We start from the raw sequence: 27,366 nt of genomic DNA, 5'->3' as shown, positions 1-27,366 counted from the left end.
TAGATTTTTTTGTCTGTGTCTTGGCATTAACTGACATTTTTTATTTAATCATTTTGGTCTTTTGGTGCAATTATTTTTATGACTTTTTACTTTGTAACTGAAGTAGCTGAGTAATTTACATTAGGGAACTGGTTTCTTGTTGGTGGATTTTTGATTTAGTGGCTAGAAGCAATATGTTTTCATTAGGAGAAGTAGTTGTAATATATTAATTAGTAATAAATGTGCAGATTACTCCCTGAGCATTTATATTACCTTGAAGTATGTAATATTTACAATTTTACTTGGAAAATATTTAATAATAAAGACTGTAAAACTAATGCTTTTTGTCACCCATTGACAAAAAAGTCATTTGTTGATGGTCCCTACCAGGAAGCCTGACTCTACATTTCAGATGATACTGAAGGAGCATTGGTTATCTTCACTTTGTAGGGTTAAAACATGAAGAAAAATAATTAATGCACAGGTTGCTTACAGAAGGATTTCCCATACAAGGAAGACTCGTATGGGCATTACTTGTGTTATATAATCCATAGTGTCAACAGTAAATTTATTATAAGATGTTACTAAACCACCTTTTGATACCTTTCAGTCCAAATAGCTCCCACGGCTTTACACTCCATAGCCTACATATAGAAGAGATGACCCACCACAGCCCAACATGTACTATTCCATATCTTGGCTCTTAACACGTTTGGTAGAAGTATTAGTCCTGGTTGCTATTTAATAACATTTGGCATTCTCAGTCTCCTATGAGGAGATGACACCTACATGGCTCGCTCCGGTAAGCGCTGCTAGTTTAATTGAGATCCAGATAGCTGTTGGTTTTACTTCTTTATAGTGACCTGATGGATTACATGATACCCCAAAAACAGATTTGCAGCTGCTGCAAGGTGTGCTGTCCATATAAACAGTATGACTTCAAAACATCTGATATTATGCATGCATAGGAGATCTCAACAATGCTTTAAAAATAAGCATTCTTTTTTATTATAGCTGCAAAGTTTCAAAAATATTTTACAACTGTTGATGAAAACTTTGTGAGAAACTGTTAAATAGTATCCAGTGTTAAGAAATAACAGAAATAATCAAAGTGTGGATGTAATTTGTAAAGTGTATTAGAAATAAGTTGGCATTCATTTTATCAACAAAAAGGCTGATTTGTCCGGTGCCATTTTCTGAACATGTTTTATAGATGAGTGTGGATTTAGCAAGTAGCAATAAAGATGACTAAGGGTCGTCTCAGCCTCTGGCTTTACTTGGAAAGGTTTAGTGCTGGGAAAATATTCTGTGGATGTGGGTATGGGAAGAGCAGACCATGAATTTCAGGGGGGTAGCAGGGTATTGTGAAAGCAGTTGCTGTTAATTTATCTTTTGGGTTGCCCCTTTCTTGTCGGCATATTGCAGCATCAGAGCTGATCATCTAAAGTAATGTCTGGTTCCTTCAAATATTGGGAAATGTATGAAGCATAGCCTCCTATTGAAAAACAAAAAATATATATTTTGTCTTAGCAAATTGGTTATTTGCATATGATCTGTAAAGCTAATTGTGTTGTGGAAGGTTACCTTCCAGCCATACAAAAAAACAAAAAACATAATCATGAGAAAAACAGCATGCACAGTAATTGTGAACAATTCTTCATTTTGGCTCAGATATATCCATATTCTATTCTTTTCTGAATCATGTCACTCAGGAAAAGAAAAGATCATGATCAAAAACATTCAGTTGTAATATTAATCCATAAACTAATTTTGTTCTTCAGATATGGCTGAATGCACCAGAAAAGTTGGATCTTGCACTATTTTCACATTTGGAAGACCTTTTCAAGCCTCCAAGGTAACTTTGCGGGAACTTTGTACTACAGTATTGTTTGTGCATATACAGTTGTCAGACTACAGCTGTCAGTTACTTCATAAGTCATAAAAATTGATAATACCTGTTACTGCTTTCTTCCTTAGATATACCAGTCTTTCTGAGTATGTTGGAGACAAGAACAACAGGCATTTCAAGGGACATTAATTTGAATCATGGCTTGTGTATAGCAGATCTGAATTCAATGTGAGGAATGGGGTTGCTGCAAGGGGTATTGGTTTATAAAAGTGATTTTGAAGTTGTGGGAAAGTGGATAGCATAGCATTGCTTCACCCCAGAAAACCTAGAAAAGTTTGTATGCTCTTGCACACTGAACAGAAGTTTGATCATATTTTTCAAGTCAAATGTCTGTCTGTTACAGCTAACTATGAACAAGCGACCTGGATGTATCGGAGAGTCAGTAGTCGTCAAATAGTACTATTCACAGCCAGACAAATTAAACTAAATTGTATATATCAGCTACCTGAAACCAAACTTAACTGCATTGAGAAAATGATTTTCCCTAAAATTCAGTGATTTGTAGCACTAATAATAAAGTATGGTGGTACAACGGGTCTGTCCTTCCAACAAGACATGTCAGTAAAGTCCACACACACACACTCATGTAAAGTTTTGAATTAATTAAATGACTTACTAATTTATTGTAGTTTGTTGAAGGCTGTTTGGACTGATTAAGTACGTATTGGAATAGCACCCACTGAATTTGTCCTTTACAAATGGTGTGGTAATTTGTCAATCCATCTACTAACTGTGATTTAACTGTTTGTCAATTACATTAGGCACCAGTGCAATTTCATTTCATTTGCAGTATATAAAGCTGTACTAAACAAAGCATAACAAGTTGGTTATGTCTTGAAGAAATACAGCAATGCCAGATTTTCTTGTTACAGGGAGAAGTACATCAGACTATGCTATAATTACATAGTTTTCAGCATTGTACGCAGTTATTAAGCACTAAGGAGTTTTAAATAAAATGTGACATCCTCTTCTCCATTATTTTGTTAATCTGCTGTCTATATTAAGTGTTTATGATGCTTGTCTTATCAAAACTGTTCTAATAACATACTTGTAAGCCAAATCAGAGAGATCATTGTTGCCTATATGCTTAGTATTTATGTATAAGTTGTAAACATTTCCATTCCAGGTCTGGAATGGTGTCTTCTTTTATTTTTAATGTGTATCCTCCTCAGCTTTGCCACTTTCACAGAGTGCGTTTTCACTTGTATACTCTTTGAGTGGCTATTACTGCCCCTCCACCCCATGTTCTTTGTAATGTCATAGTAATAGGTTACTTTAATTTTGTCTCTTTAGGTGCAGAAAAGCAAAAAAAAAATTTTGATTCCTTACTTTAGATCACCTAATAATGATAATTTTGACTAAATGCAGGTTACCCTACATATGATTTTTTGAACCAGTTGTCTTACTCCCTGTTTACTGTAGCGAATAATTTCCATATAAACGTATCAATGTTCAGTAATGTATAAAATTTACACTGCCATGTATTGGACTTCATGTACCTCATGAACTATTGAACTACCACTGCATACTATTATCTTAAAAGGCAATTTCATGCAAGTGACAGGAAAAAAAATGTACAAGAGCTATAAAGTCAACATTGGCAAAGGAACTTTGCAATGACATTGTAGGGGTATATCAAGTACTGCCCTGAAGAGACTATTATAAAATGTACCTAAAACTTTTAACACAGCCAAAGGTACAGGAATGCATCCAGTTTTACAAATGCACAATAATAACTTAATTTCTGATATTGTGACTTAATTTGCAAAATATCATTTATATCTGAAAATTATGATTAGGAATGCTTTCATATCTTTAAACTGAGCAGAACCAAATTCATACGCTTGGTAACTTGATATTGGGACTACTTTATGCCAAAATTAAATTTAAACTATATGGGTGTCCTGGTTAAAATGCTTAGCTTTTGCTTTAACTTACATAAATGTTAACAGATACACAGAGACTGCATTTATGTAATAAATCACTCAGAGTTACGTATGGTACAGATTTGTGTCAGTAGACAGGCAACACTTTCACTGAATCCCATTTTAGCAAACCTCAAAACAAATTACTTTTTGCAGGGGAGCAAGCCCTCATACATCCCCATGTGGGACATAGCTCTCAACCTTCTACCTCCAAAATGAGGAACACTACCTCTTATAATGTGGAACAAATGGGCAACATGTTGAACACTTACTAACAACTTCAGTAAGGAACTCATATGATGGTTAAAATATATTTTTACTTATAGAATAACTTTTAATGAAATAATATGATTCAGTTCTATTTACCATGGATATCAGTTTAAAAAATTGCTAATACTGAATGCATGACAGACCCTACCAATGTGAAACTTTGTGGAGCATAATATTTTTAAGACCCCTTTAGCTAGCAGATCTAGGAGACTCTCTCTCTCTGATACCCTCCCTGTGGAGGGAATAAAGATGCCGTGATGAAGTTTCAAATAGTTTATTTGGTTTAGTAGGTAGATGTATAAATGTGGGAGAACACCTCACACCCCCTAAACTTAAATATACCTACTCCAAGGTTGCACATGGGTGGAGATGACAGAATTCTACTCTGTTGCTGAAAGTGATTTTTGGCAAAATCTTTTAGCTGAAGTGGAATTCAACAGTGGTAATGCAACAGAATGACAAGTTCCCATATAGTACAGATATTACATCACTGTGAGGGACTTGCAAGGCACTTACTCTGAGCTTCTGTCTCACAAGACCTCTGTGAGAGTGATAAAATATATTCTGTTTCAACCATTGAATGACATTGGTTGCTTAAGACATATTTTGGAAATTCTGTCAGATTTACTGTCAGCATTCTGACAAACTTGATACATTAGCAGCTTTAGCACACAGGCATTACTTCAATAAAACAGAATCTGCCATTATGCAAGCAGTAATGCTTAACTGGGTGGGCATTACAGGAAAGGGAAATAAAGAAGTACCCAGGCAGAGGGCTTCATAGCACTCCCAGAAGGTCCATTATTTCCCTGCAACCCACTCTGAAGGGCTTTATTATACTTAGATATGATCTGTTAACTTTTTGTATTTTGTATTATTATATATACATATATAAATATTTTATATGTATGATAAAACCAGTGCCACTGACTAATGTTTCAAAGCTGCTGTAGCTTGTGAAATTGTTGGAAGAAGTGTTTTGTTTACAAAATATCAAGTATATTAGTATTTACTAATGACTACACACACACACACAAGAAGATGCAGAGATGCATAGACTCGCACAAACACACACACACACACACACACACACACACACACAAAGTAAATGTACCCAACACTTTTGACTCTACACCGCTCAGTTGTCTAACTGTGATCAAATGAAGAAATGCATAAATAAGAGCACCAGTTGTTTATTTACCCCCCCCACACACACACACACACACACACACACACACACACACACACACAAACACACATTTACATCATGTCCTTGTTATATCTGTTTAAACTTTCCTGGTCAACAACTTCAGCTTTGTAATAGCCTTACCTAACAAGGGGAAATGAATAAGGCAGGCCCTTTTAGTTGTTTTTGCAATTACTTATGTTAGACACTTTTTGTTTATTTCCTTACTTACTGCTCTTTTAACTTTTTTAACCCTGGCTAAAAGCCTTGATTAGTTAGGGGGAAGTGAAAAGTCAAGCCCTTGTAACTACTCCAGTAGTAGTTGATTAAGTTCTTATGTGTTTTTTTTTTTTTTTTTGTCTCCCTAACTAACTAACATGGTTAGTGAGGGGAAAAAAATGCTAGCTCTCAAGACAACTGCATTTCATTGTACTGGTTTCATACCAGATTAGGCAGTCTAGTTTATCAATGGACTTTACCTGCACATAAAACCATGATCTCGAATGTCAGGCATGCAATATGTATCACTCATCTTGAAGCCCATTATATAAATTACAGCAACGCATTTACAGGTCATTCAGAAAATGTACTCAGATCTATTAAAATTGTTTCACACCACTTTCAGGAAACTGAAGCAGAGGAGGATATTAATTGCATCATTATGTTCATTGAAATGCCTGTTAGAAATAACATCAGACAGAATGTTTTGGTGATTGTCATTGGAAGGAAAAGCTGCTGGCTGTTGCATCACTGAATGCAAAGTAAGAATGAAAAATTCCGCACAAAAAAGTGTGTTGAATAACTATTGTATTTCTAATGTAAACGTTTGATTGAAGGTTTATTTAACCTCTAAAGAAGAGCATTTGCATCAGATTTTGTCAGTGTTTAAAGTACATGATAACAGTGTCATGAATACAGTACAGCAATCATCAGTGTGACATTTTGTGACATCAAACAAGATGTCTCAGTGCTGGTTCTCATTTTAAACTGTGTTTTCTGCTAAAGTCTTTCTAGCTCTTTGTCAGAAATTTTCAAGAAGAAACCAACACAGTTTTTCTCAGGAGGCATGCATTCATACTTTGCTTCTAGTAAATGATTTTAATATTTTGTGTCTCTTCTTGTAGTGATGGAACCAAGAATGCAGAGATTGCTCACCAGCTGCAGTTGGTGCCAAAATTAATTTTCTTGCTTAGTGATCCAAGCATGACAGGGTCAAAAGTTATCAGCATATGCAATATCCTGACCCATCTTTTAAAAGGCCACTTCAACACTCAAGATTTTCTTAGGTAAGTTCTATACTTAATTATTTTTAAGGACAAATTAATTTTAAGATTTGTATAGGTTTAGAAAACTTGAAATCTTTTTTTCATTTTATTAAATATTTTACAGAGAACTTTTTTTTTTTTTTTTTTGGTACTGAAAAATCACATGACCTTTTATGCAATCTGTTAAGAAAGCAAATTAGCCACCGATCTCTGATGTTTGTTTCTACCAGTAATTTAATGGCCCATCAGTATAGGTGAAGAAATCTTTCTTGCAAGAAACTAGAGTAATAAATCAGCACTGTTTCAGTACCTATTTCTGCTGAAAGAAAACTTGCAGTGTTTCTTACATGTATGATCAAATTCTTAGCATGTAGTTCTTTGATTGCCAGAAGGCAGAATAATTGTTGCTAAGTAGTGAACTGCAGCTTAAAAGATCTGGACCTGAGTTTAGTCAGCCTTCATGTTTCTGTGGTACCAGCCTGTCAGGTAACTTCCTTATCCACCCAGACTTGCCAGAAAATGAGCTTTTGGCGAGTTATTAAAATTAAATTAAATTAATTTATTATAACTTAAATATGATCTCAGTTCTCCAGTCATTATCCTGCCACCTGCTTGCAGCTCCCCAGATCTTTTGGGACATAATGTTTCCAATAAAAGGTGAGAAAAAGTATCATTCAGAAATCAAGTTGATAAGATCTTGATTATTTGTAGTCCTTATCAACAGCAGTCTTCTTCTTCTTTCGGCTTTTCCCGGTTCAAAATAGGTGCAGGGCACACATTACCTTGTACTTAATGGCGAGTGAACCTTCATAAAGCCCTGTCAGTCATTCAGATCCCTTACAAGGAGTTGTCTTGATATGGTATTCTGCAAATAGGGTTAGAATATATATGGAGTCAGAACTGTGTAACAGTTTACAGAAGTCTCTGAAGTGTTTAAAATGTTTGATAATCAAATCAGGACTAAATTAATTAGTTTTGCACACAAAGTCTCTATCACTCAACACTTGAAATTTGCCTCACACATAGTATTTTTAACCTGACTGATCTGTCAGATTGGTAGTGGCTCATATTCCAGTGAAAAATATTACATTATTTTACTACTACTTTTAATACTAATTTTTCTTAGATTAAGTAGTGTCACAAGTGGAAACATCATGCATCCATTCATTTTTTACACCTGCTTTATGGAATTCAGGAGGGACTTTATGACAGCTGGAGCCTATCCTAGGAAGAAGTGGGTACAAGGTAAGAACCAGCCACAAAGAGGATGGCAGCCTATTTCAAGACACACACACGACAAAATATTTCCTGTACTTACTCATCCAGTTAAAGTATCAACTAGTTACAGACATGACTATCTAAGATTGCAGTATTAATAGTTGAGCATGTGGGCACTGACCATTAGTAATACATCAACAGTATGATAAAGTACTTGGTGTATAAATTAGCTACATCTTTTTCTGACACTGTAGTGTATACTGGTTAGGCACAAGTGCAAGCAGGATTGCAGAGTTAGAGGGACCTCTTAATATAGAATTGTTTTCATGCCTTCTATGTTGTGAAATGAACATTAGTATGATTGTTACTTTTGGTGCTGTGGATTGAATGATAACATATGCAAAGAAGTTTCTTACATTTTGAGAACATAAGCAATAGAATTCACATGGGCTGTGTGATGAGAGGCACAAAGCCATATAATGAGAGTCTGTACTTGCAAGAGTCCCTAGAAAGTCTTGCGGCATAACCAAATGTATTTCTTAACATTACATGCTGATGGTGGCCATGTGCAATATGAAGCAGAAGGCCTTTGGCCTTGTTTGCAAAATGCATACATGAACTGATGTTTTGAGGAGGTTTTTTTTTTCTAACGCTATCAACAACATGGCTGGTTGTTTAGAATATGTTCACTTAGCTCCTATATGTATTGTGTAATATAAGGCACAGGACATTTGATCTTATGCCGTACAATAAGCAAGTCATGTATTTAAGAATGATATGAAGAGTTTGGGCCTCACATCACCTGCAGCCAGCACTACCTTTTAACACTGCATGTCATTAACTGTTACATGACTTCCAAGGTCTGCAGACCACCCATGACATGCCTACATAAATATATGCCCTTAATTCTCAATGTACTGTGTGATGAGACAGTTAAGGCTTTGGAATTCAAAACCATTAATTTCAAGCAAGGCAGTTGAGCGTAAGCCCAGACCACCCACATGACATCTGCTTTACAAACTAGCCATTATGTCTCTTGTATTCCAGAACATGTGTAATTGATTTCATATATGGGTAGGTGGGAGCCACCGATCTTCTAGTTTTCAAGACAGCCTAGTAGATTCCAGTAGCAAAAGTTTATATGTCACAGTGTTCACAATATGTCCAGCATTCTGTATCACCATCATTGATTTCCTTCACTGAAGGTACCTCAACACAAGGACAAATCCCCTCAGCATGTTTCATCCCCTAGAACCCAATCCAGTTTTTAGATAATAGTATAGACCCCTGAAAAGTGTATTTTTACAATCATAGGTTGCTTTACACTGATTTGTTGAACAGATACACCCACCCACACTGTATAATATAGCCATGTAACTGTATCTTTTCACTTCATACCAAGGGAAGATATGATGCAACACACCTTGTGTAAAAGTTTGTATTATTTTATCACATATGATATGCATGTTTATGTATATCCATATCCAGGAATAGATATGGATATGTATTGCATATAGGTGGCAACCTATATATGATATGATACCTGCATCTTAAACTGTTTTTGTAGTATGCCACAAGAAATCGATACTGCTGAGCCACAGACTGTTTCACCAGTTCCTAAGTTTAAAAATGCTCATCCTGTTACCTGAATTGTCTATGTTTTTTCATACAAGTAACAGACAGGAAGCAGACTTCCAAATTTCAACTGTGAGTACAAACTGTGAGAAAACTTTTGGTTAACAACCACTATTTACCCAAATCTGAGTGAAAGCAAACTGTGCAGAGTTATATCTTCTGCTGTACATGATAAATCCCTGCAAGTGACAAGTGATTAAGATATGATATCGACAGTTTGAAAAACCTTCTTTTACAGTGTGGTGAAACAGACAAGAAAGTATTTAATACAAGGTTTTGGATGGTACAACCGTATAAGTACTACCGTTTTGGTTTTTAATATAGGATGCCCTAAGTTAGTGTTTTCCAAACTTTATTTCACACTCTTTCCAAGATAAAACAATGGATTTTTGGGGCTTAACTTCTCTGCACAAAAATTCACAATTTATTAAATAGCCTAGAGTTTAAAAACTCATCTAAAATTCAAACTTACAACATTTCTTGGTTACTAGTATAGTATATCTGGAAAGTTGGACACCCTAGAAATTACCACATAGACAATACACATTTAAGAGTATACCCAGTGGTTTGGAAGTTAGGAATATATGTGGACAGTGACATGGCTTTTGATCACCATGTGTCTACTTCTGTAAGGAACTAATTCTGTATTTCGCAACTCATTACCAAGGGTATGGCATCCAGGTCTAAAGATATTGCCCTGCTATACTTAGCCCTCATTAGACCAATCACAGAGTACAATACTCCCTTCGGTAAGTATCTTACCAGGCATATGCAACAACTGGAATGCCCACAGAGGTTCCTTACAAAAAGAGCACAAGGTGTAAACTACATGGAATATGCAGACTGCCTCAAAGCCTTGTGTTTATACTCAGCCTTTTACAGACTACTGAATGGTGATCTGTGCCTAATACTAAGGGGTTTGCTGTACATCAGCAAGTCTAACAGATTCATAAAAACTGATCCAGTGATCTAAATCTTGTTTTTAACATAAACTGAACTTGTTAGAGGGACAGATATGTCTCTCAGAGACTACCCCCTACTTTGGAACAAGCTTCCCATTCATGTGAAGCAGACTTCATCCCTTAACCTATTCAGATGTAATCTGGACCAATGGATGAGGAATTGAAAATCTACCCCTGGACTCGCAGCTACCCCCTGTTAGAAGCAGCTTTTAAATGCTGTGCTACCTAAACACAATTATATGCCTCTGGGTAATTTATTCTGTCAGTTATATATGGGAATACATAGCTAAGAAAGCCTCTTGGTGCTGTTAGCATAGTAATCACCTATGAACCTGTAAACTGAAGTGAGCAGTTTTGAGGTCATGTGTTCTTACCATAGCCTTCATGCATCATGAACCCTTAGATATCTATATGTATTTAAGCAGACAAAAAAAACCCAGAAAGGAAACAGTGCTTCAACAAACTTCACTAACAAGCGATATGTGAATAAAGCAAGTTGACCCCAAAAGGCAAAAAGCAAGCAGTCATCAGGCCAACAAAAATGAAAACGAAATTCATAGTTAAAAGCTCAAAGTATGTAACAGCAAAATACTGCAAAAATGTAAGATACAGTGAATTCATTCTGATTTATTTCTGGAAGGTAAACTTCTCTGTATCCCCATGTGGGATCTGCTCCACTTCCCCACCACTAAGTTAGCATTATGACTCTTAGCTTTAGGGAGTGTTGAATATCTGGCCTTTGGCATAACATAGTTTTCCATTTCACCAGAAATGTTTGACATCAGATTTAGTGCTTCTCTCTCCTGCCCCACCTTACTCATGTGATAACCCTAACTCTGTTCTACCCTTAACCCAGCCCTGCACACTAACCTACCAAAAATCCTTTTCCTAATGGTATCATTGCACAAGACAGTCACACTTACACACACAACACATACACAGTCAAGCATACAAAATGCACCCTACCTAACTCGTGCTGTGAACCCAACACAGAAACACACACACACACACACACACACACACACACACACACACACACACACCACTCAATCCATTCCTTTATTTAGTACTTTATTCTAACCTTAAATGGCAAAATCCCACTTACCTGCATGTACGAACAGCTCACAAGAACACTTGGTAAGCCAATGTACAACATCTAGTGACAGTGACAAATGGACATTCATTTTAAAGTGATGGCAGTGCGGTCTCTTGTGTTAACAATATGGATACAGAAGGGTGCATGACATGCAATACATCTTAATATGGTCCAATTTGAATCTCAGTCTCAGTAAAATTAGATGACATCCAGTCTGTCTATCTTATGAATTGACCCTCACAATTCTACATGGTGATATAAGTGAAAAATACTTGCAGAACTTAAGAAAATAATATTTTCTTTCAGCCTAAGAAAATTATATTTTCTTTCAACCTAAAAATAATTTCTTTCAAAAGTTTATATGTTTGAAAGTATGTATCTCAGTAGAAAAATAACTGATGCAGATAGCAGAAATTCTCTTGCTGAAAGGCAAGTTAGTAGAAAACTGAAAGCTTTCAGCCCATTGATTATAATTCTTCCTCCATATGCATGCTTTAGCTGAGAAATCTTAAAATGTCCAGTATGCTCCATTCTTGCGTGTCAGTGAAGAAAAAGACTTCAAGGTATTTATTGAAACCCTGATATGTGGCCACACGTGATTACCACAGCCAACATAACTGAACCCAGCTTGGTAAATGAGACGTGGTTGAGCACTAATTGTGCTTCATATTGCTTGTTGACATCTACATGCTAAAACTGTCAGAAAATGGATGGGAATGTGATACTATCACTGTGGGCCATGGAGATGTTGTGTAATATGCACAGCAGATTGCATCACCAAATAAGGGAATATCAAATGCACATGTGAGACAAGGTGGGGATAACATGGTGTACAGTGGAGTTGCACTAATGCTTTCTCACTTAGATGGGTGGTGAATGTGAAGCACTTGACATGCTGATGAGGGCATCTACCAACAAGGTTAAAGTAACAAAACTGTTGACCAAGAGACATCAGGACTCACATTGCACACCATTCTGTCTACCAAGACTGCACAAAAGTGATGGTTCCTCAGCTGGCGTCTCCATTTTTAGAAGTACTGCTTGTGATTTTCCTGTAGGTATGTACTGACCTGGATGCAGGAGCACTGCAATGATTGTATGGATTGGTGGGATGTTTTCCCAATATGCATTTTCATCATCCTAATCCTCAGGCACCATGTGGGCATATTGGCCTGCACCTGTTGTAGCATTTGCTGGATTGCTTTTGCCCTTGTATTCTTCTGTCAGATGGAAGTGAGCCACAACTTAAGATTTGTATTTAACTCTTGCACTTTTCTTGAAGAGGAAAAGCAGTGAAAGAGAAGCTCAGTAGTATGTCCTACATTTAGATCACTGTTGCAGTAGTCTAGGTTATATGGATTATATCCTGTCCTAGGATAGGACCGCTGGTCATCCTTTAAAGGTATAGGCCATCTTCTGTGTACCCAAAATGCTAGTGGCTTGATCAAACCCATACAAAAAGGTAGTCTGGGTGCCAGAAGCTTCAGTGCTTTCTTACTGCCAAAGCACTTCACCTCTGTGGTCTTCATGGAACTGGCGCTCAGCTAGCAAGCCTTCAGGGCAGGGCAAATAAGTCCCATTTTGGGGAAAACCTTCTACTACAACATTTTTCTGCAAAAAATATTTTCTTTCTTAGGTTCATAGGTAGGTACTAGGCTATCGGCCCTGGGGCCTATACAAGCCCAGCCAAAAAGGTACCCTGGCTTTTGCCACCCAAGAAAATTATTTTCCTGTGCCACTGTCGAGCAGAGCCACAGAGGTGATCCCCAGGGTGAATTTCCTATTTCCCATCCAATCATCAAGATTTTTCTTGAAGAGTGCTAATGAGGAGCTTTGTTTGATATAGATAGGTAGTTTATTCCAGAGTATGGGAAGTCTCTGGGACAGGAATCTATCCCTCCGGCATGTTCTGTTTATTGTGGTGACAAGGTTTAGGTCCCTAGAGCGTGTAGCTCGGAGGGATTGGGATTTCTTTAAGTGGAGCATGTCCAACAGCTCTGGGTTTGACATAGCTTTGTATGTTAGGCAGAGATCACCTCTGAGTAGGCGATATGCGACGGAGTAAAGCTGGAGTTTTTTGAGACGATCTGCATAGGGCATCGGTTTGAGACCGGTAATCCTCTTTGTGAGGTATTTCTGCGGCCTTTCCAGTTGTTGTAGATGTCTTGTGAGGTACATACCAAAAGGGGCATTGTACTCTATAATGGGTCTAATGAGTGATGAGTAGAGAGGAGCAATGACCTCTTTTTTTTCTGGATGAGAAACCTTTTGTGATGAGGTGTGCCACATAGAAGGATTTCCTGACTACTGTGGCGATGTGATTATCTAAGGAGAGACTACTGTCCACCTGTGTCCCAAGGTCTCTTATCACACTTTTGGTGTTAAGTATACTACCGCCTATGTTGTAGTTCATGGGTACAGAGTTTTTACCAAAGGGGATAACAATGCACTTTTTGGCATTGAGCTTGAGGCCATGGCTTTGACTCCAGGCATCTGTCTCAGTGAGGCCCTTTTGTAGGATGTCCACATCGTTAGGAGTTTCGATTATGGCTCCTAGTTTGTAGTCATCTGCGAACTTCGTTAGCCAAAGACCTTCTGTGTTAGCCTATACTTCAGAGAAGTAGATATCAAACAGGAGAGGACCCAGGACTGAACCCTGTGGCACTCCACTTGTCAGTGGTCTGAAGTCGGATTTGGAGTCTGCTACTTTCACAGTGTGGGTTCTGTCAGTGAGCCAGTTGGCAACCCATCTTGTGACATAGGGATTTATACGTAGTTTAGTGAGTTTATCTATAATTCCAGAGTGGGGAATAGTGTCGAAATCCTTGGTAAGATCTAGATAGGCTGTGTGAACCACCTTACCCTTGTCTACGGCTTTGCTGACTACTTCAAAGAAGTATATCAGGTTTAGGAGATATGATCTGCCTTTTACAAACCCGAACTGGGTGAGATCCAGAGTTTGGAGATTACCAGTGTCTTTGTTTATAAGTTCCATGGCCTTGCAGACCAGGCTCGTCAGGCTAATGGGGCGGTAGTTCCCAGGGTCCGTGGTGGCTCCCCCCCTTGTGGAGTGGGATAACCGTTGGTGTGCGCCATTCAGCAGGCACAAAGCATGAGGTGAGGCTATGATTGAACATAGTGCTTAGGTGGGGTGTCAGTTCGTTCTGTAGTTCGTGTAGAACGCAGCCTGGGATGTTGTCAGGTCCCATGGATGCTGTGTTCTTGGCTTTGGAGAGTGTGGCTTTTACCTGTGCAGCCGTATTTACAGGAACTTTGCATTCTTCCGGTATAGAGATGGGCTCTTTAGGGGGTGAGAGGGGGGTAAAGTTAGCACTGAACCTATCTGCCAGGATGTTGGCAATATCAGTTGGGTCTGTATATTTAGTGCCATTGTACTGTAACTCAGCAGATCTGAGTGTTGCCATTGAGATTCTTGACATAGCTATAGAATACTTTGTGGTTGTCGTTAGAATCAGTGGCGATTTTGTTTTCATAACTAGCTTTGGAGGAGTTTATCCTGGATCGCAGCTTCTTACTGAGGCTGACCGGGGAGGTCCTCCACTCGTGGGATTTTACTCTGTTTTGCAAGAGTTTCTTCCTTCTGTTGTACAGTTTGTTTATGGCAGGGGACCACCAGATTGGCTTCCTTTTTTATGGAGGATAGCGTCTTGGTTCTGTTTGGGATAGCATGATCCATGCACTCATGTAAGTGCTTATAAAGGGCAATTGTGTAGGATTCAATAGTCATAACTCTATTGTCCATCTGCATAGGTGTCATGAAGTTCACCACTTCTGTCTTAAGAAACATGAAGTTGGCTTTGGAGAAATTTTTTACCATGGTTTCCTTAATGGGGGGTGGAGGCAGGATGTGAAAACCTAGGGTAATTAGCTTATGGTCGGATCGGACCATTGAGGCATTGACTTCAGGTGTGGAACACCGGTCACTCATATTGGTAATGACTAGATTTAGGATATTGTTGCCCCTGGTGGGGGTGTGGATAAGTTGATCCAGGGCATTGGAGTTTATGAATTCCAGAAAGCGTTGAGCGAAGGAGTTGGCACATGAGTAGTTTTCCCAGTTAATGGTGAGGTAGTTAAAATCGCCCATTATTAGAGTGTTTGGTTGAACCCTAATATTTTCCAATACATCAAGAAAAGAGGAGTGGGAATCCTGGGGCATGGTGGGTGATCTGTAGCAAGCTCCAATTTGGATTGCAGTTTTGCCCAGAGTTAGTTGCACTTGGATAACCTCGGCTGCATTATGCTGAGCAACTAGCCTGGAGGTGTGGATATCCTTAATGAATATGGACACACCTCTGCCTTTGGTGTTCCGGTCCAGGTTACATGGCCGAAAAGTGTGGTATGAGTTATAGCCTGGTAGTGCAGGGGTGCCCTCTGGAGCCTTGAACCAGGTCTCAGTCACTGCACAGATATCGATGTTCTCCATTTTAAGGAGTGCCTCGAGTGAGTGCATTTTGAGATTTAGACTTCTAACATTGAGTAGCATTACCCTCAGTTTTTGCTTGCCTGTTCCTGTTACAATGGATGTTCTTCATCTTCCCTTGCTGCAGTCCTGACTATTGGGTATAGTCCGCGTCCCAGTCGGCCCGAATACCAGATCATGGCGCTTTAGACTGACGCCAGTACGCCAGGGTACTAATGGGCATGACCTACTCCATTTCCTCAGTGTTTTTTGCGGCATGGTCCGATGCAGAAGCAATTGTGCAGGTTGGTGTTCTGAGATTTTCCAAACCGGAGTTTCAGACCGAAACAGAGTTGAACATTTTGGTTTTTCTTGCCTCAGTATTTAACCGGATGTCAGAAAAAGTGAATAACTGTATTTCTTGTGGGAAGCAGATACCGCATAGGGATTATCATACATTGTGTATACCTTGTTTAGGCCTGAGCACGACGTTGTTGGTTGCCTCTTGTGCTAGATTTAATAAGCACTATTAAGAGGAGGCTTGATTGTGCTAGGTTAGTGTTTGGGAAGCGTTGTAATTATAATATGCCGCCGGATGCTCCGCTTCATCCAAGAAGCGCAAGGACAAAACAGTGAATGAGGAACCGACAGTCCCGGACGCCGGTTCTTTGGATGGCTCAGGGAGCTAGAGGTTTTGCCAGGAGTCTCTATGGAGTCTCAGGCAGATACTTTATTGTTACAGGATGTGCCCTCTCAGGAGGTAGGCCAGGCTGAGGGGCTTCTCAGGTAACTGTTCTTCCCTCTCTTCCCAAGGTAGTTAGGGCCTCTCCTTCTGTTGCCAAAGCTTCTTTAGAGGTAGGCCAAGTTCAGCTTCTGTGGGGCTTCTCCTAGCATTTCGGCTCTGTGCCTAAGAAACATATGCTTAAAATGGTAGAAGATTTGATTACTCTGATTAGAGGTTCTATGCCCCCACCTGATAAGAGGCCTAGGGTGGAACAGGAGTTTGATAGTTTTGAACAGTGTTCACAGGCTTCAGAGTCTTCTGTGGAAGACTTGCAAGAGTTTCCTACTTATTCTGATTCTGATGTGGATGATTCCACTCCTACAGCTTCTCCTCCTGAGGATTTTTCATTTTCAGAGACTCTTCACTCCATGAGGGAGCACTTTAAATGGGAAGGCCAAGATTACTCTGATTCCAGGAAAAGGCTTAGGGAATTCTTGTTTTTACCACAGCATAGGCCCTTAGCTATTCCTCCTGTGTTGAATGTGGTGGAGGATGTTTTTGCAGAGGCTTCTCTGAACCCTGACTCCTTGCCTCCTGCTCCTGTTAAGCCTGATAGGTATTATAGGGTGCCCGAAGCTCATAAGTATTTGTTTAAGAGTCCCAGGGCGGACCCAGAAACTGTTTCTCAGGGGCCTAAAGGTGTTAAAGCTTCTGTGGTTAAAAATCCTGTACCCTCTGATAAAGAGGCAAGGGCTTTGGATAGGTGGGTAAGAAAGTATATACTTCTTCCACTCTAGCCATGAGGGCGTTGAATTGTCAGTTTCATATGCTGAAATATCAGAATTATCTCCTTTCACAATTGAAATCTAAGGTGGATGCTTTGGCGGAAGGTATTGAGTGTAAAGAATTGCTGGATTTGGTTCATGTGTCTGAACAAGTGGGTAAGCATTCTTTGCAGTGTGGTTTTGATGCTGTTCAGGCCTCCTCGAGGGTGGCTGCTACTAGTTCTGTTCTTCAGACATGCCTGGTTGAAGGATCAGAATTTAGCTGAGCATGTTAAGACCAGGATTTTGGACGCTCCTTTACAGTCTGATGTGTTGTTTGGACCGCCTGTGGAAGCAGTTTTAAAGAAAATGGAGGACAAAGCTAAGTCTATGCAGACTGTTAAAGATTTTGCAGGTGCAGCCTCAAGTTTAGTAGAAATTGGCCTGCTAAGGGGTGGACATATCCTGCTTATGGTTCCCAGTCTAGGGGTAGGTCTAGACGTGGTAGGGGCAGGGCTCAAGGTTAGGCCTAGATCAGACAGTTCACCTGCTCAGACTTCTGGTGAGGGCAGGGGTCAGTCCTTTAGCAGAACCAATGACCTGCCTTTTCAGCTGCCAGTGGATTCTCGTCTGGCAGCTCCTTTGGGAGGAAGATTGTCTCTTTTCAAAGAAAATTGGGATTTAATCACTCAGGACAGATGGGTGCTGGATATCATTCATCACGGTTACAGATTTTATTTCCACACAATGCCCCCTTTCAAAGGCATGCCAGATGTTCCTCCTCCACAAAGAAAAGAGGCTCACAAGCAAGTTTCTCAGTTACTCCAGATAGGGGCCATTCAGCCAGTCCCTGTATTAGAAAGGATTTTATTCTCGCCTGTTCCTAGTACCAAAGAAGGGGAACACGTGGAGACCAATTTTGGATTTATCTATCCTCAACACTTATCTGGACATTCCCAAGTTCAAGATGTTGACATTACAGCAACTGTTACCTCTGCTGGGCAAGGATCACTGGATGGTAACTTTGGATCTCAAAGAAGCTTACCTTCATGTGCCTATAAGGCTAAGTTGCAGAAAGTATCTGCGGTTTCGAACTGGAGATTTTCATTATCAGTTCTCTGCATTGCCCTTTGGCTTATCTACTGCGCCCAGAGTATTCACAAAGGTTCTGGCTCCAGTGATAGCTTACTTCAGGCTTCAAGGCATTCAAATCTATCCTTACTTGGACGACTGCCTGATTCTGGCTCAAGAAAAGGAACACCTTCTACAGCATCTGGAATATGTCATAGCAGTGCTAAGATGCCTAGGGTATTCTGTGAACGAAATAAAGTCCAGTCTAGTACCCTCTCAAGACATGTGCTTTCTGGGTGTGAGACTGAATACAGCAGCCCAGATGGCCTTTTAACCCCGACAAACAAAAGAGTCTGTCACTTTACTTGCATCAACTATCTCATCAGTCCGTGCTGACTGCAAGGACAGTCCTTCAAGCATTAGGGTTCATGGCATCTTGTATTCTGGTGCTTCCCAATGCCAAACTGCATATGAGGAAGCTGCAATGGTATCTCAAAATGTATGGACACAGCACTGCCAAGATTTGGACACTGTCATTCAAATAATACCTTGCCTTCAAAAGGAATTCTTGTGGTGGGCTCAGGAATGTCACCTAAACAAGGGACTCTCTGTGACCCGCCAGAGGCGTCAGATTTTAACGACAGATGCCTCGGACACTGCTTGGGAGCTCATCTAAATGGAAAGTGGATACAAGACAAGTGGCCTGCCAGACTACAGCATCTACATATCAACATGAAGGAGATGTTAGCAGTCCAGTTTGCATTGATGGCGTTCAGTTACTTCTTCCAGGGCAGGTGTTGATTCTAACAGACAACACAACTGTCATGTGGTACATCAACAAGCAGGGGAACACATTCTTATCCTCTATGCAGGCAAGCAATGATTTTATGGGAGACTGCTAAGCCTGCAACTGACTCTTCAGGCAAGGTTTCTGCCAGGAGCACAGAACTCCTAGCAGATGTATTAAGCAGACAAATCATGGATCCCCACGAGTGGAAACTGGATCTTCATGTATTTCAGAAATTGACAGTGTCATGGGGAACTCCAGACATAGATCTGTTCGCTTCTCCACTAAACCACCAGCTGCCAAAGTATTGCACAAAGGGGTTTCATCACACAGCTTGGAAAGTGGATGCTCTGTCTTTCAGTTGGAAAAACCTTCATGTCTATGCCTTTCCACCTCTGCCTCTTCTTCCAAAGGTATTACTAAAGGTCAGACAAGACAGGCCAAGGATGATTTTAATAGCTCCAGATTGGCCTCGGCAACACTGGTACCCACTTCTAAGGAGTCTTGTAAAGAAGCCTCCATGGCCTTTACCTCTGATTCCTCATCTGTTATCTCAGAAGGACGGTCATCTGCTCAATGTCAAGCTTCAATCTCTTCATCTCACAGCTTGGCATATTCTGTGTTGAAGCACAGCAGGTCTCAGCTTCCTCAACAAGTTTTAAATGTGATTATGGAAGCTAGAAGGCCTAGTACTAGGAGAGTGTACGCAGAAAAATGGAAGAGAATTTTGTTTTGGAGTACAGCAAAGAATTTGGAGATTTCAGAGCCTAATTTGAGTGTGGCTCTTCAATATCTTACTGAATTATTGGACAAAGGTTTGTCCTTCTCTTCCATAAAGATTCATGCTGCAGCAATTTCAGCTCACTATGATTGTGACCCACCTTTGTTTTCGCATCCTTTGTTCAAGCAGTTTCTTAGAGGGGCAAAGAATATAAGACCCCCGTGAGAGCTCCTACTCCTGCTTGGGATCTCAATTTTGTGTTGGAAAAACTTACTCTACAACCTTTTGAGCCTGCAGCTACTGCTGAATTGAAATATTTGTCATGGAAGACTGCTTTTCTGTTGGCTATTACTTCTGCAAGAAGGGTGTCTGAGTTGCAGGCCTTATGGCAGTAGAGCCCTTTTTTTTCCATAAGGATAGGGTATCATTACGCACTAATCCTTCCTTTATGCCTAAGGTGGTTTCTAGTGTGGCTTTAAACCAAACTATTCATTTGCCTACGTTTTTGCAGATCCTCAAAATAAAGGGGAAAAGATTTTGCACACTTTAGATGTACACAGGCAATTGCGTTATTATTTGAGCAGGACTAAAGATTTTAGGCAGTCTCAGCAGTTACTTGTTTCTTTTGCTTTGAGTTCACAGGGCAAGCCTGTGTCAAAACAAACTATTTCTAGGTGGATTGGCTTTTGCATTGCATTTTGTTATTCCCATCATGGCAAAGAGGTTCCAGCTGGGATTAGGCCTCATTCCACTAGGGCTACTGCCACTTCAACAGCATTTCTAAGGGGTGGCAACTAAGGATATTCTGGAAGCAGCTACTTGGAGTTCAGTGCATACTTTCTCTAGGCATTATCACCTGCCTATATACTCTAAGACTAGGGCTGGTTTTGCCACAGCTGTTTTACAAGGCATGTTGTCAGCTCCTGCTACTTTATAATTTGCCAGCCTCCCTTACCTCTGCTTTGGGATTCTACCCAATAGTCAGGACTGCAGCAAGGGAAGATGAAGAACATAGTACAGTTTTGTACCTACCATAAATGTAGATGTTCGAGGATTCCCTTGCTGCAGTCCACCCTCCCTCCTTCCCCTGTGTTTCAGGGTGGTTGTGTAGGTGAGTTTACATGCTTATATTTTTGTATATATTGCTGTATATATAGTATATGTTTTTTGTTGCAGGTTGTTTTTGGGACTTGTCTTTTTGGGTCTTCTGACATCTGCGCCAAGAAAAGACTGAGGAAATGGCGCCGGTCATGCGCATTAGTACCCTGACGCACTGACGCCAGTCTAAGGCGCCATGACCATACTCTGGTATTCGGGCCGACTGGGACGCGGACTATACCCAATAGTCAGGACTGCAGCAAGGGAATCCTCGAACATCTACATTTATGGTAGGTACAAAACTGTACTTTTTGTCATTTGAACCTTGCCTAAAAAAGGCACTATAGGGGCGGCAAGAACCTTAGCCAGTATCCGGAGTCCCAGGGGTGACAGGTGCAGGACATCTCTGGCAAAGCATCGTGGTCTGTCGAACATGTCATCCCAGGCAGACAGATACTGGATCCCTTTAGAATGACACCAGAAGCTTAGCCAATTGTTGAAGTCAATCATTTTGTCCTTGTACTGCGGCATCATTCTGGGTGATGGCAGAATGCTACTCAGGGCTAGGGTCATACCTGCCTGGGCTGGAAGATCGGAGAGCTCTTTTATGTCTCTTTTCATGTAGTCCAGGGAGGTATGTCTGAGGTCGTTCACACCAACATGGACAATGACAGAGTCATATTTGTACTTGTTGTGGAGTGACCTGAGTGCGTGGGTTATGTGGCGGATCCTGGCACCCGACAGACAGCTGACAGTAACCTTCTCCTTCTTTAGCCTGGTGAGTGGGACATCAGTGTGCCTGACTATAGACTCACCTATGACTAGTGTGTTGGGTACGTTATTTTGCCTTATTGGCTGTGGTTGAGCGGCACACTTGAGTCTGCGGGTTATGTGTCATTTGGGTTGTGTTGGCGGGTGGAGGTTACTTGCTTTTCTGCTTTGGAGGTCTCTGTTGCTTGAGCAGATTATTATTGAGAGCCTCCGCGAATGTTTTTGTGTTTCTCTGTGTGGATTTTGGTGGTGTAGATTTAGTGAAACTATTTGAAACATTTCATTTTATGCTAAGATTTGCAGTTTTGTGGGACTGTCATATTTCTGAAGGGATTTTTACTGATACAGGCTTGTGTGAACATACTGTAAAAAAGTCATCTTTAGCTGGTATAATCTACATTGGTGTGTGGAATAAGTGTGTTTGGGGTAGGAATTGGTGCTTTTTGTGACTGTCCGAGAACATTTTTCCTTAGTTCTTTAATTTTCCTCTCAGAAGGTTCACTATCTCATTCAGGCTCAGCTACCTGATTGTGAGGGCTGCTTGCTGTCTTAAACATGGAGCAGTGGTCAGTCTCCATGTTTATTGCTTCTTCTATCAAAAGAAAAAGAAATGTGTTAGGTTGTCTTTGGGTGACAGGCTGGCTCCTCGTTTGCCTTAACTGCTGGTGCGTTACTCTGTTGTGGCCAAAACTGGTTCTTTGGGCCATCCTGGTCCTTCTGGAGTAGCTCCTTGGGAAGCTACTAAGGACTGAGATACTGGCACATCCATGGCAGGGGAGCCACTTTTGTTATGCTCAGAAGAAGGAGCAGGTGACGGTTTTTCACTTAGCCAGAGCTAGGTACTTTTTTCCCAGGCTAGTGCTTCTGTAATAAGGCTTTCCCTTTCTTGGGAATCTCCTAAGAAGAAAAAGCAGAACCTTGAAAAAATTTCATACCATGTTTCCTTGACTGTGTCAGGGAAGATTTGCTGGGATTTGAGAAGGGATTGCTGTCTGCTTTTTATGTTTTGAATCCTGTTTCTTCACTACATTATTCTAGGAAAAAAAATTTCCCTCACATTTTGAAAATGAGTTACAGTCAGATGAACAGAGAAAGGATGAAGGGGGCATGATTCTTCAGTTAATTCTCCTCAAGCTAACAATTTTGATTCTAAGGAAAGTGTTTCCTTCTGGCAACCTTTCTTCTGTTGTTTTAAATTCACCTGTCTTTAACCATTCATGAGTCAGATCCTGGTCAGCATGTGGTTGTTCTAGGAGTTTCCTGTACAAGCAAGTAGATTTATGCCTTCTTCACATTTCAAGCCTTTTCATCTGATCCATCTCTTTATATTCCTATTTTTATTTTTTGGCACATTCAATTGCTACCTGATTGTTATCTACTTCTGGTTTGGTTTCCATTCCTGCTTGACACCAATATGTTTCTGATAAACTAAGCAAGGAGGTCATCTTAGACTTGTACTCTTTATATTTCAAAACTTTCACTATGTTTGGATCTGATGATTTCAGCAGATATGTATACAGTCCTACAGCTGCAGATCTATACATGTAATCAATTTTGAGAAGGCCCATACCTCCTTCGGAATGAGGAATATATAATCTTGGTATACACTGAATTTTATATTTCATTTCATAAGCATGAAGCATTTTTCTTGTTTGCCATCCAGCTGATCCAGTACTTTTTTGGGGCCAGTCAGTCACCCCAAAGCTGTAAGTTAGAACAGGAAGAGCAAATTGGTTTATAGCTTGGACTCTCTTCCTAGATGTCAGGGCTATTTTCAGTATTCATTTTAGTCTTCTTAAATATTCCTTACTGAGTTTTGTTCATATTTGTTCATGTTTTATTGTTGACGCTTCATCAATTCCAAAATATTTATACACTGCCTCCTCCTCATTTTCCGTTATATCACATTCCTGTCCCAGACCGATATTTTCTGGGTCTATATCATAAGCTCTAAGTCTAAAAAGAGCGAACGCTCTTTAATCGAAACCAAATACTCAAAAGTCTCATAGAGCCGAACGGCCGGAACAGCGATTTTTTTTTCCCAGGGAAAAAAATCTCTGGGCCATTCTTGGGTCTTTGCTATTTCCTCCAATGTGGTGCGATCTCTGAGTTGGTATATTTAAGTGGGGGGTGAGGTCCCCCACTTTATCTTGCGTTTGTATGGTTTTTTGGAACAGCATTTTTTTTTCCCTGGGGAAAAAAAATCGCTGTTCTGTATGTTCGACTTTTTGGATTTCTGTGTTGATTAAAGACCGTTCGCTCTTTTTGGACTTTGAGCTTATGATATAGACCCTATTTTCTTGGTGCTGCAGCTTTTCTGCTTTCAGTGTTGCTTTTGCACATTTATCAAGATCAAATGACATTCTTATATCATCTGAAAAAGTTTTGACCACTTCAAGTTCTGCTTTTCAGCTCCTCATCTGATGAACTATACAGTTTTAAATCGTCCACAAAAAGAAGATGAGAAGTGTTTACACTTTGTTTTTTTTTTTTCTGGAAGACGAATTGTAACCATAATCGAGTCTGTTAAATAGCTTAAAAGGTTAAGGGCAAGACAGAAGAGCAATGGTGACAAATAATCACCCTAGAATATCCCACTTTGATTTTTTTATCTGTGGGATAATAATTTGTTTTTTTTATCATGGCTTAGCTGCAAAGTGCTTTGCCACTGTTTCATGGTCACTGTAGTGTAACTGATCGATGTAGGGAGATACATTTGTAAGCACTCCTTTATCCATGAATGTGGGATGCTGTCAAATGCTTTTTTGTAATCTCTCTATACCCTTTTAATAATTCTCCATTATGACTTTATTTAACACCAAATCATCCTTTGCTCCACATGACTTTCTTTTGTTGCCATTTTGTTCTGTTGTCAGTTGAGTTTTTTTCTAAATGGTTATAAATTCTGTCAACATCAGTTCCGGTGCATAGTTCATACATCGCTGAAAGGCAAGTTATTGGTCTGTAGTTTTTAGGATAGCTTGCAGGTACACTATTAAGGAGGAGTATAATTTTTCCTGTTGCTAACCAGGTTGGTGTCTGTGCGGAGTGGGTATATAAGTAGTATTTACTCAGGGCTAAATCTTTGTGTAAAGATGTTAATACTTTTAGCCAGAAGTTAGATACTGCATCTGGAACTGGAATTTTGTTTCAAGTTTCTCTGGCCATTACTTCATCCCATTTCATATCCTGTACATTTGAAGTTCTTACTAGGTTTTTTTTTTACTTCTATCCATTCAGTATCTTTATTATGTTTCACAGGATCTTCATAGATATTTCCCCAAAATGTGTCTATTTCTTCTTTTTTTGGTGGTGGTTCTGTTCATTTTGATTTGTTTTTCAATTCTCTATAAAAATGTTGTGGGTTATCAATGAACTGCTTATTTCCTACTTTTCCTTTATATTTATTTGCATATCTTATAACCTTGTGCCGATATCTTTAGTTTATTGTTTGCAATAGTGTACAGTAGGTTCCGATTTGCTCTAATGATGCACATTACTTTCATCACGTCTAAGTATTTTTGTTGATCTGTTTCCTCTTCTAACAGTGACACTTCTTGTCTTAATTGCTTTATAGTTTTCTCTATTCAATACTTCATGATGGCATTTGATTTATTCCCTTTCTTTCCCTTATTGCTCTTCATCTATTATTAATTTAGATGCACAGTAATATATCCTCTTTACTTTTGCTATCTCACCTGAATTTCTGTTAATAGTCTTGATTAATGAGTTAATTTGTTGTATCAGACTTCTAACATTTTGGGTCTCATTGACTTTCTGTAATCTATTTCTTTCATCTATCTTAATATGTCTATACATACATCTATCCATCTCTATTAAATTAAGAAACTCTTCCCTTAGATCATTTTTCTTTTAAACTGAGGGCACATTCTTTGTTCTCCGTTTCCTGCAGGTATTCTACAGAATGTTCCAGGACATCTTCTTGTAACATATTTTCTTCAGCTACATCCTCTGTCATCCATTGCTCTTCCATATGGAAACTCAGCAGCCTATTACTCTACATTGACTGTGTCAGTGTTCCCACTGTTTTTGTGTGTTCCTTCCCTTGCTGTGTAGCTCCAACTGAACTTTTGTATTAGTTTCCTACTGAAGGCTCCAAAGTATCTTCATGTGGCAACTGATCAGATGCTTTCCGTTCCACCTGTTTTTTTCTTAATTTGGAGACTCACTGTTCTATTATGCTGTGACTTTACCAGATTTGGATTTTCTTCACTAAATCCTTGACTTCACAGGTAATCCATAACTTCAGTTTCTTTTTCTTTAACTTCTGCATTACTAGTACTCTTTTTGACTTTCCCCATTTGTTTTCTAATTTATTGTATTGTAAAATGTTTCATATTGGGATGCATTTGCCTATATTTCCTCTTCAGATATCTTTGGTGGTGCTGTTTTTGTATTGATTAGTTTTGCATTCTCCTTTGCATAAATATTGCATCATATTAAATCTCTCTTTCTTTTCCATGTCCATATTTCTTCTTCAGTTGTCTTCTGCTCCATCTCTTTCTCCTTATTTTGGGGATTCATTGTTCCATTCTGCTTTGGCATGACCCATGTTTCTATACTAAATCCTTCAATTCGCAGGTATACCATAATTCCAGCTTCTATTTATTTAACTTTTAGTTTAGTAGTCTTCTGTTCTACATTCCCCCTTTTGTGATCTTATTTTTTGTATTGTGAAATTTTCCATATCCAGGTGCCTTTGCTTGTATTTCTCTTCAAATATTGTTGGATCTGCTTTTTGTAGTGATTATTTTAGGCTTTCCCTTTTGCATACATATTACACCATAACAGATCTCTCTTCTTTCCCATGTCCATATTTCTTTTTTATGTCTTTCAAAAATCCCTTGGTTTTGTTATTTATACTTTTGCACTTTCTCAATCACTTTGTTTTCCAAGCGGCCCAAGGTTTCTTTGTCAGTATAATGTTTTCCAAAAATCTGTTGTATTAATGAACACAAATTTGCATTTGAAGCTTTTTTTTTTCTTGTGCAAGTATTTTTCTTTCTTCTAATTTCTGTCTTAATCTTTTTGAATATCTTCTATCCGGAAATTATGGGCTTCTTGCATAGTAGTAACTGTGACGACTGTGCCCTGGCCCAGCAATCAAGGAGCCTCAATCTTCATCACTAACACCAGGGAGGTCGTCTCATAGAAAAGGATAACTAATACACACAGTAAAGTACAATTTCCCTTAAGTGCACACAGAGATCACAGTCAGTCTGGGGCTGGTTGCTGCTTTGCTCACCAGGTCCCCATTAAGACTCCTCTCTGGCACAGCTATAGGGTCCGGGTCTCAGCCTAGCTGGGCTAGCTAGAACTTCCAGTACCCTCTCTTTCCAAACAGTGCTTTGTGTCCCTGCCAAGTAGCTGACACAACACACACACACACACACACACACACACACACACACACACACACACACACACACACACACTTTGAGATAAGTATTTATATAACTTCACAGACACTCCTGGGAAAGGCTGACACAGATTCTCCAGCTGTGCTCCTTTACCCAGACCATATGGTAGTAATCCCTGCCA

The 27,366-nt window shown here is 39.5% G+C and overlaps 1 protein-coding gene across 1 annotated transcript in view; it reads left to right on the top strand.

Annotated features, from left to right (window-relative positions):
* Positions 1 to 27,366, top strand: part of WDFY4 (WDFY family member 4) — a 4,454,583-nt gene that overhangs the window by 1,618,031 nt on the left and 2,809,186 nt on the right. Inside the window, exons 22-23 of the mRNA XM_044055648.1 lie at positions 1,761 to 1,834; positions 6,394 to 6,555. Of these exons, the coding sequence (XP_043911583.1) occupies positions 1,761 to 1,834; positions 6,394 to 6,555 (236 nt within the window). The remainder of the gene's footprint in view (positions 1 to 1,760; positions 1,835 to 6,393; positions 6,556 to 27,366) is intronic.

This window comes from Protopterus annectens, chromosome 14.part0 (assembly GCF_019279795.1).
Source record: "Protopterus annectens isolate FY-2018-M chromosome 14.part0, PAN1.0, whole genome shotgun sequence".
Lineage (NCBI taxonomy): Eukaryota > Metazoa > Chordata > Ceratodontiformes > Protopteridae > Protopterus > Protopterus annectens.
This window is presented reverse-complemented; position numbering and strand designations above follow the sequence as displayed.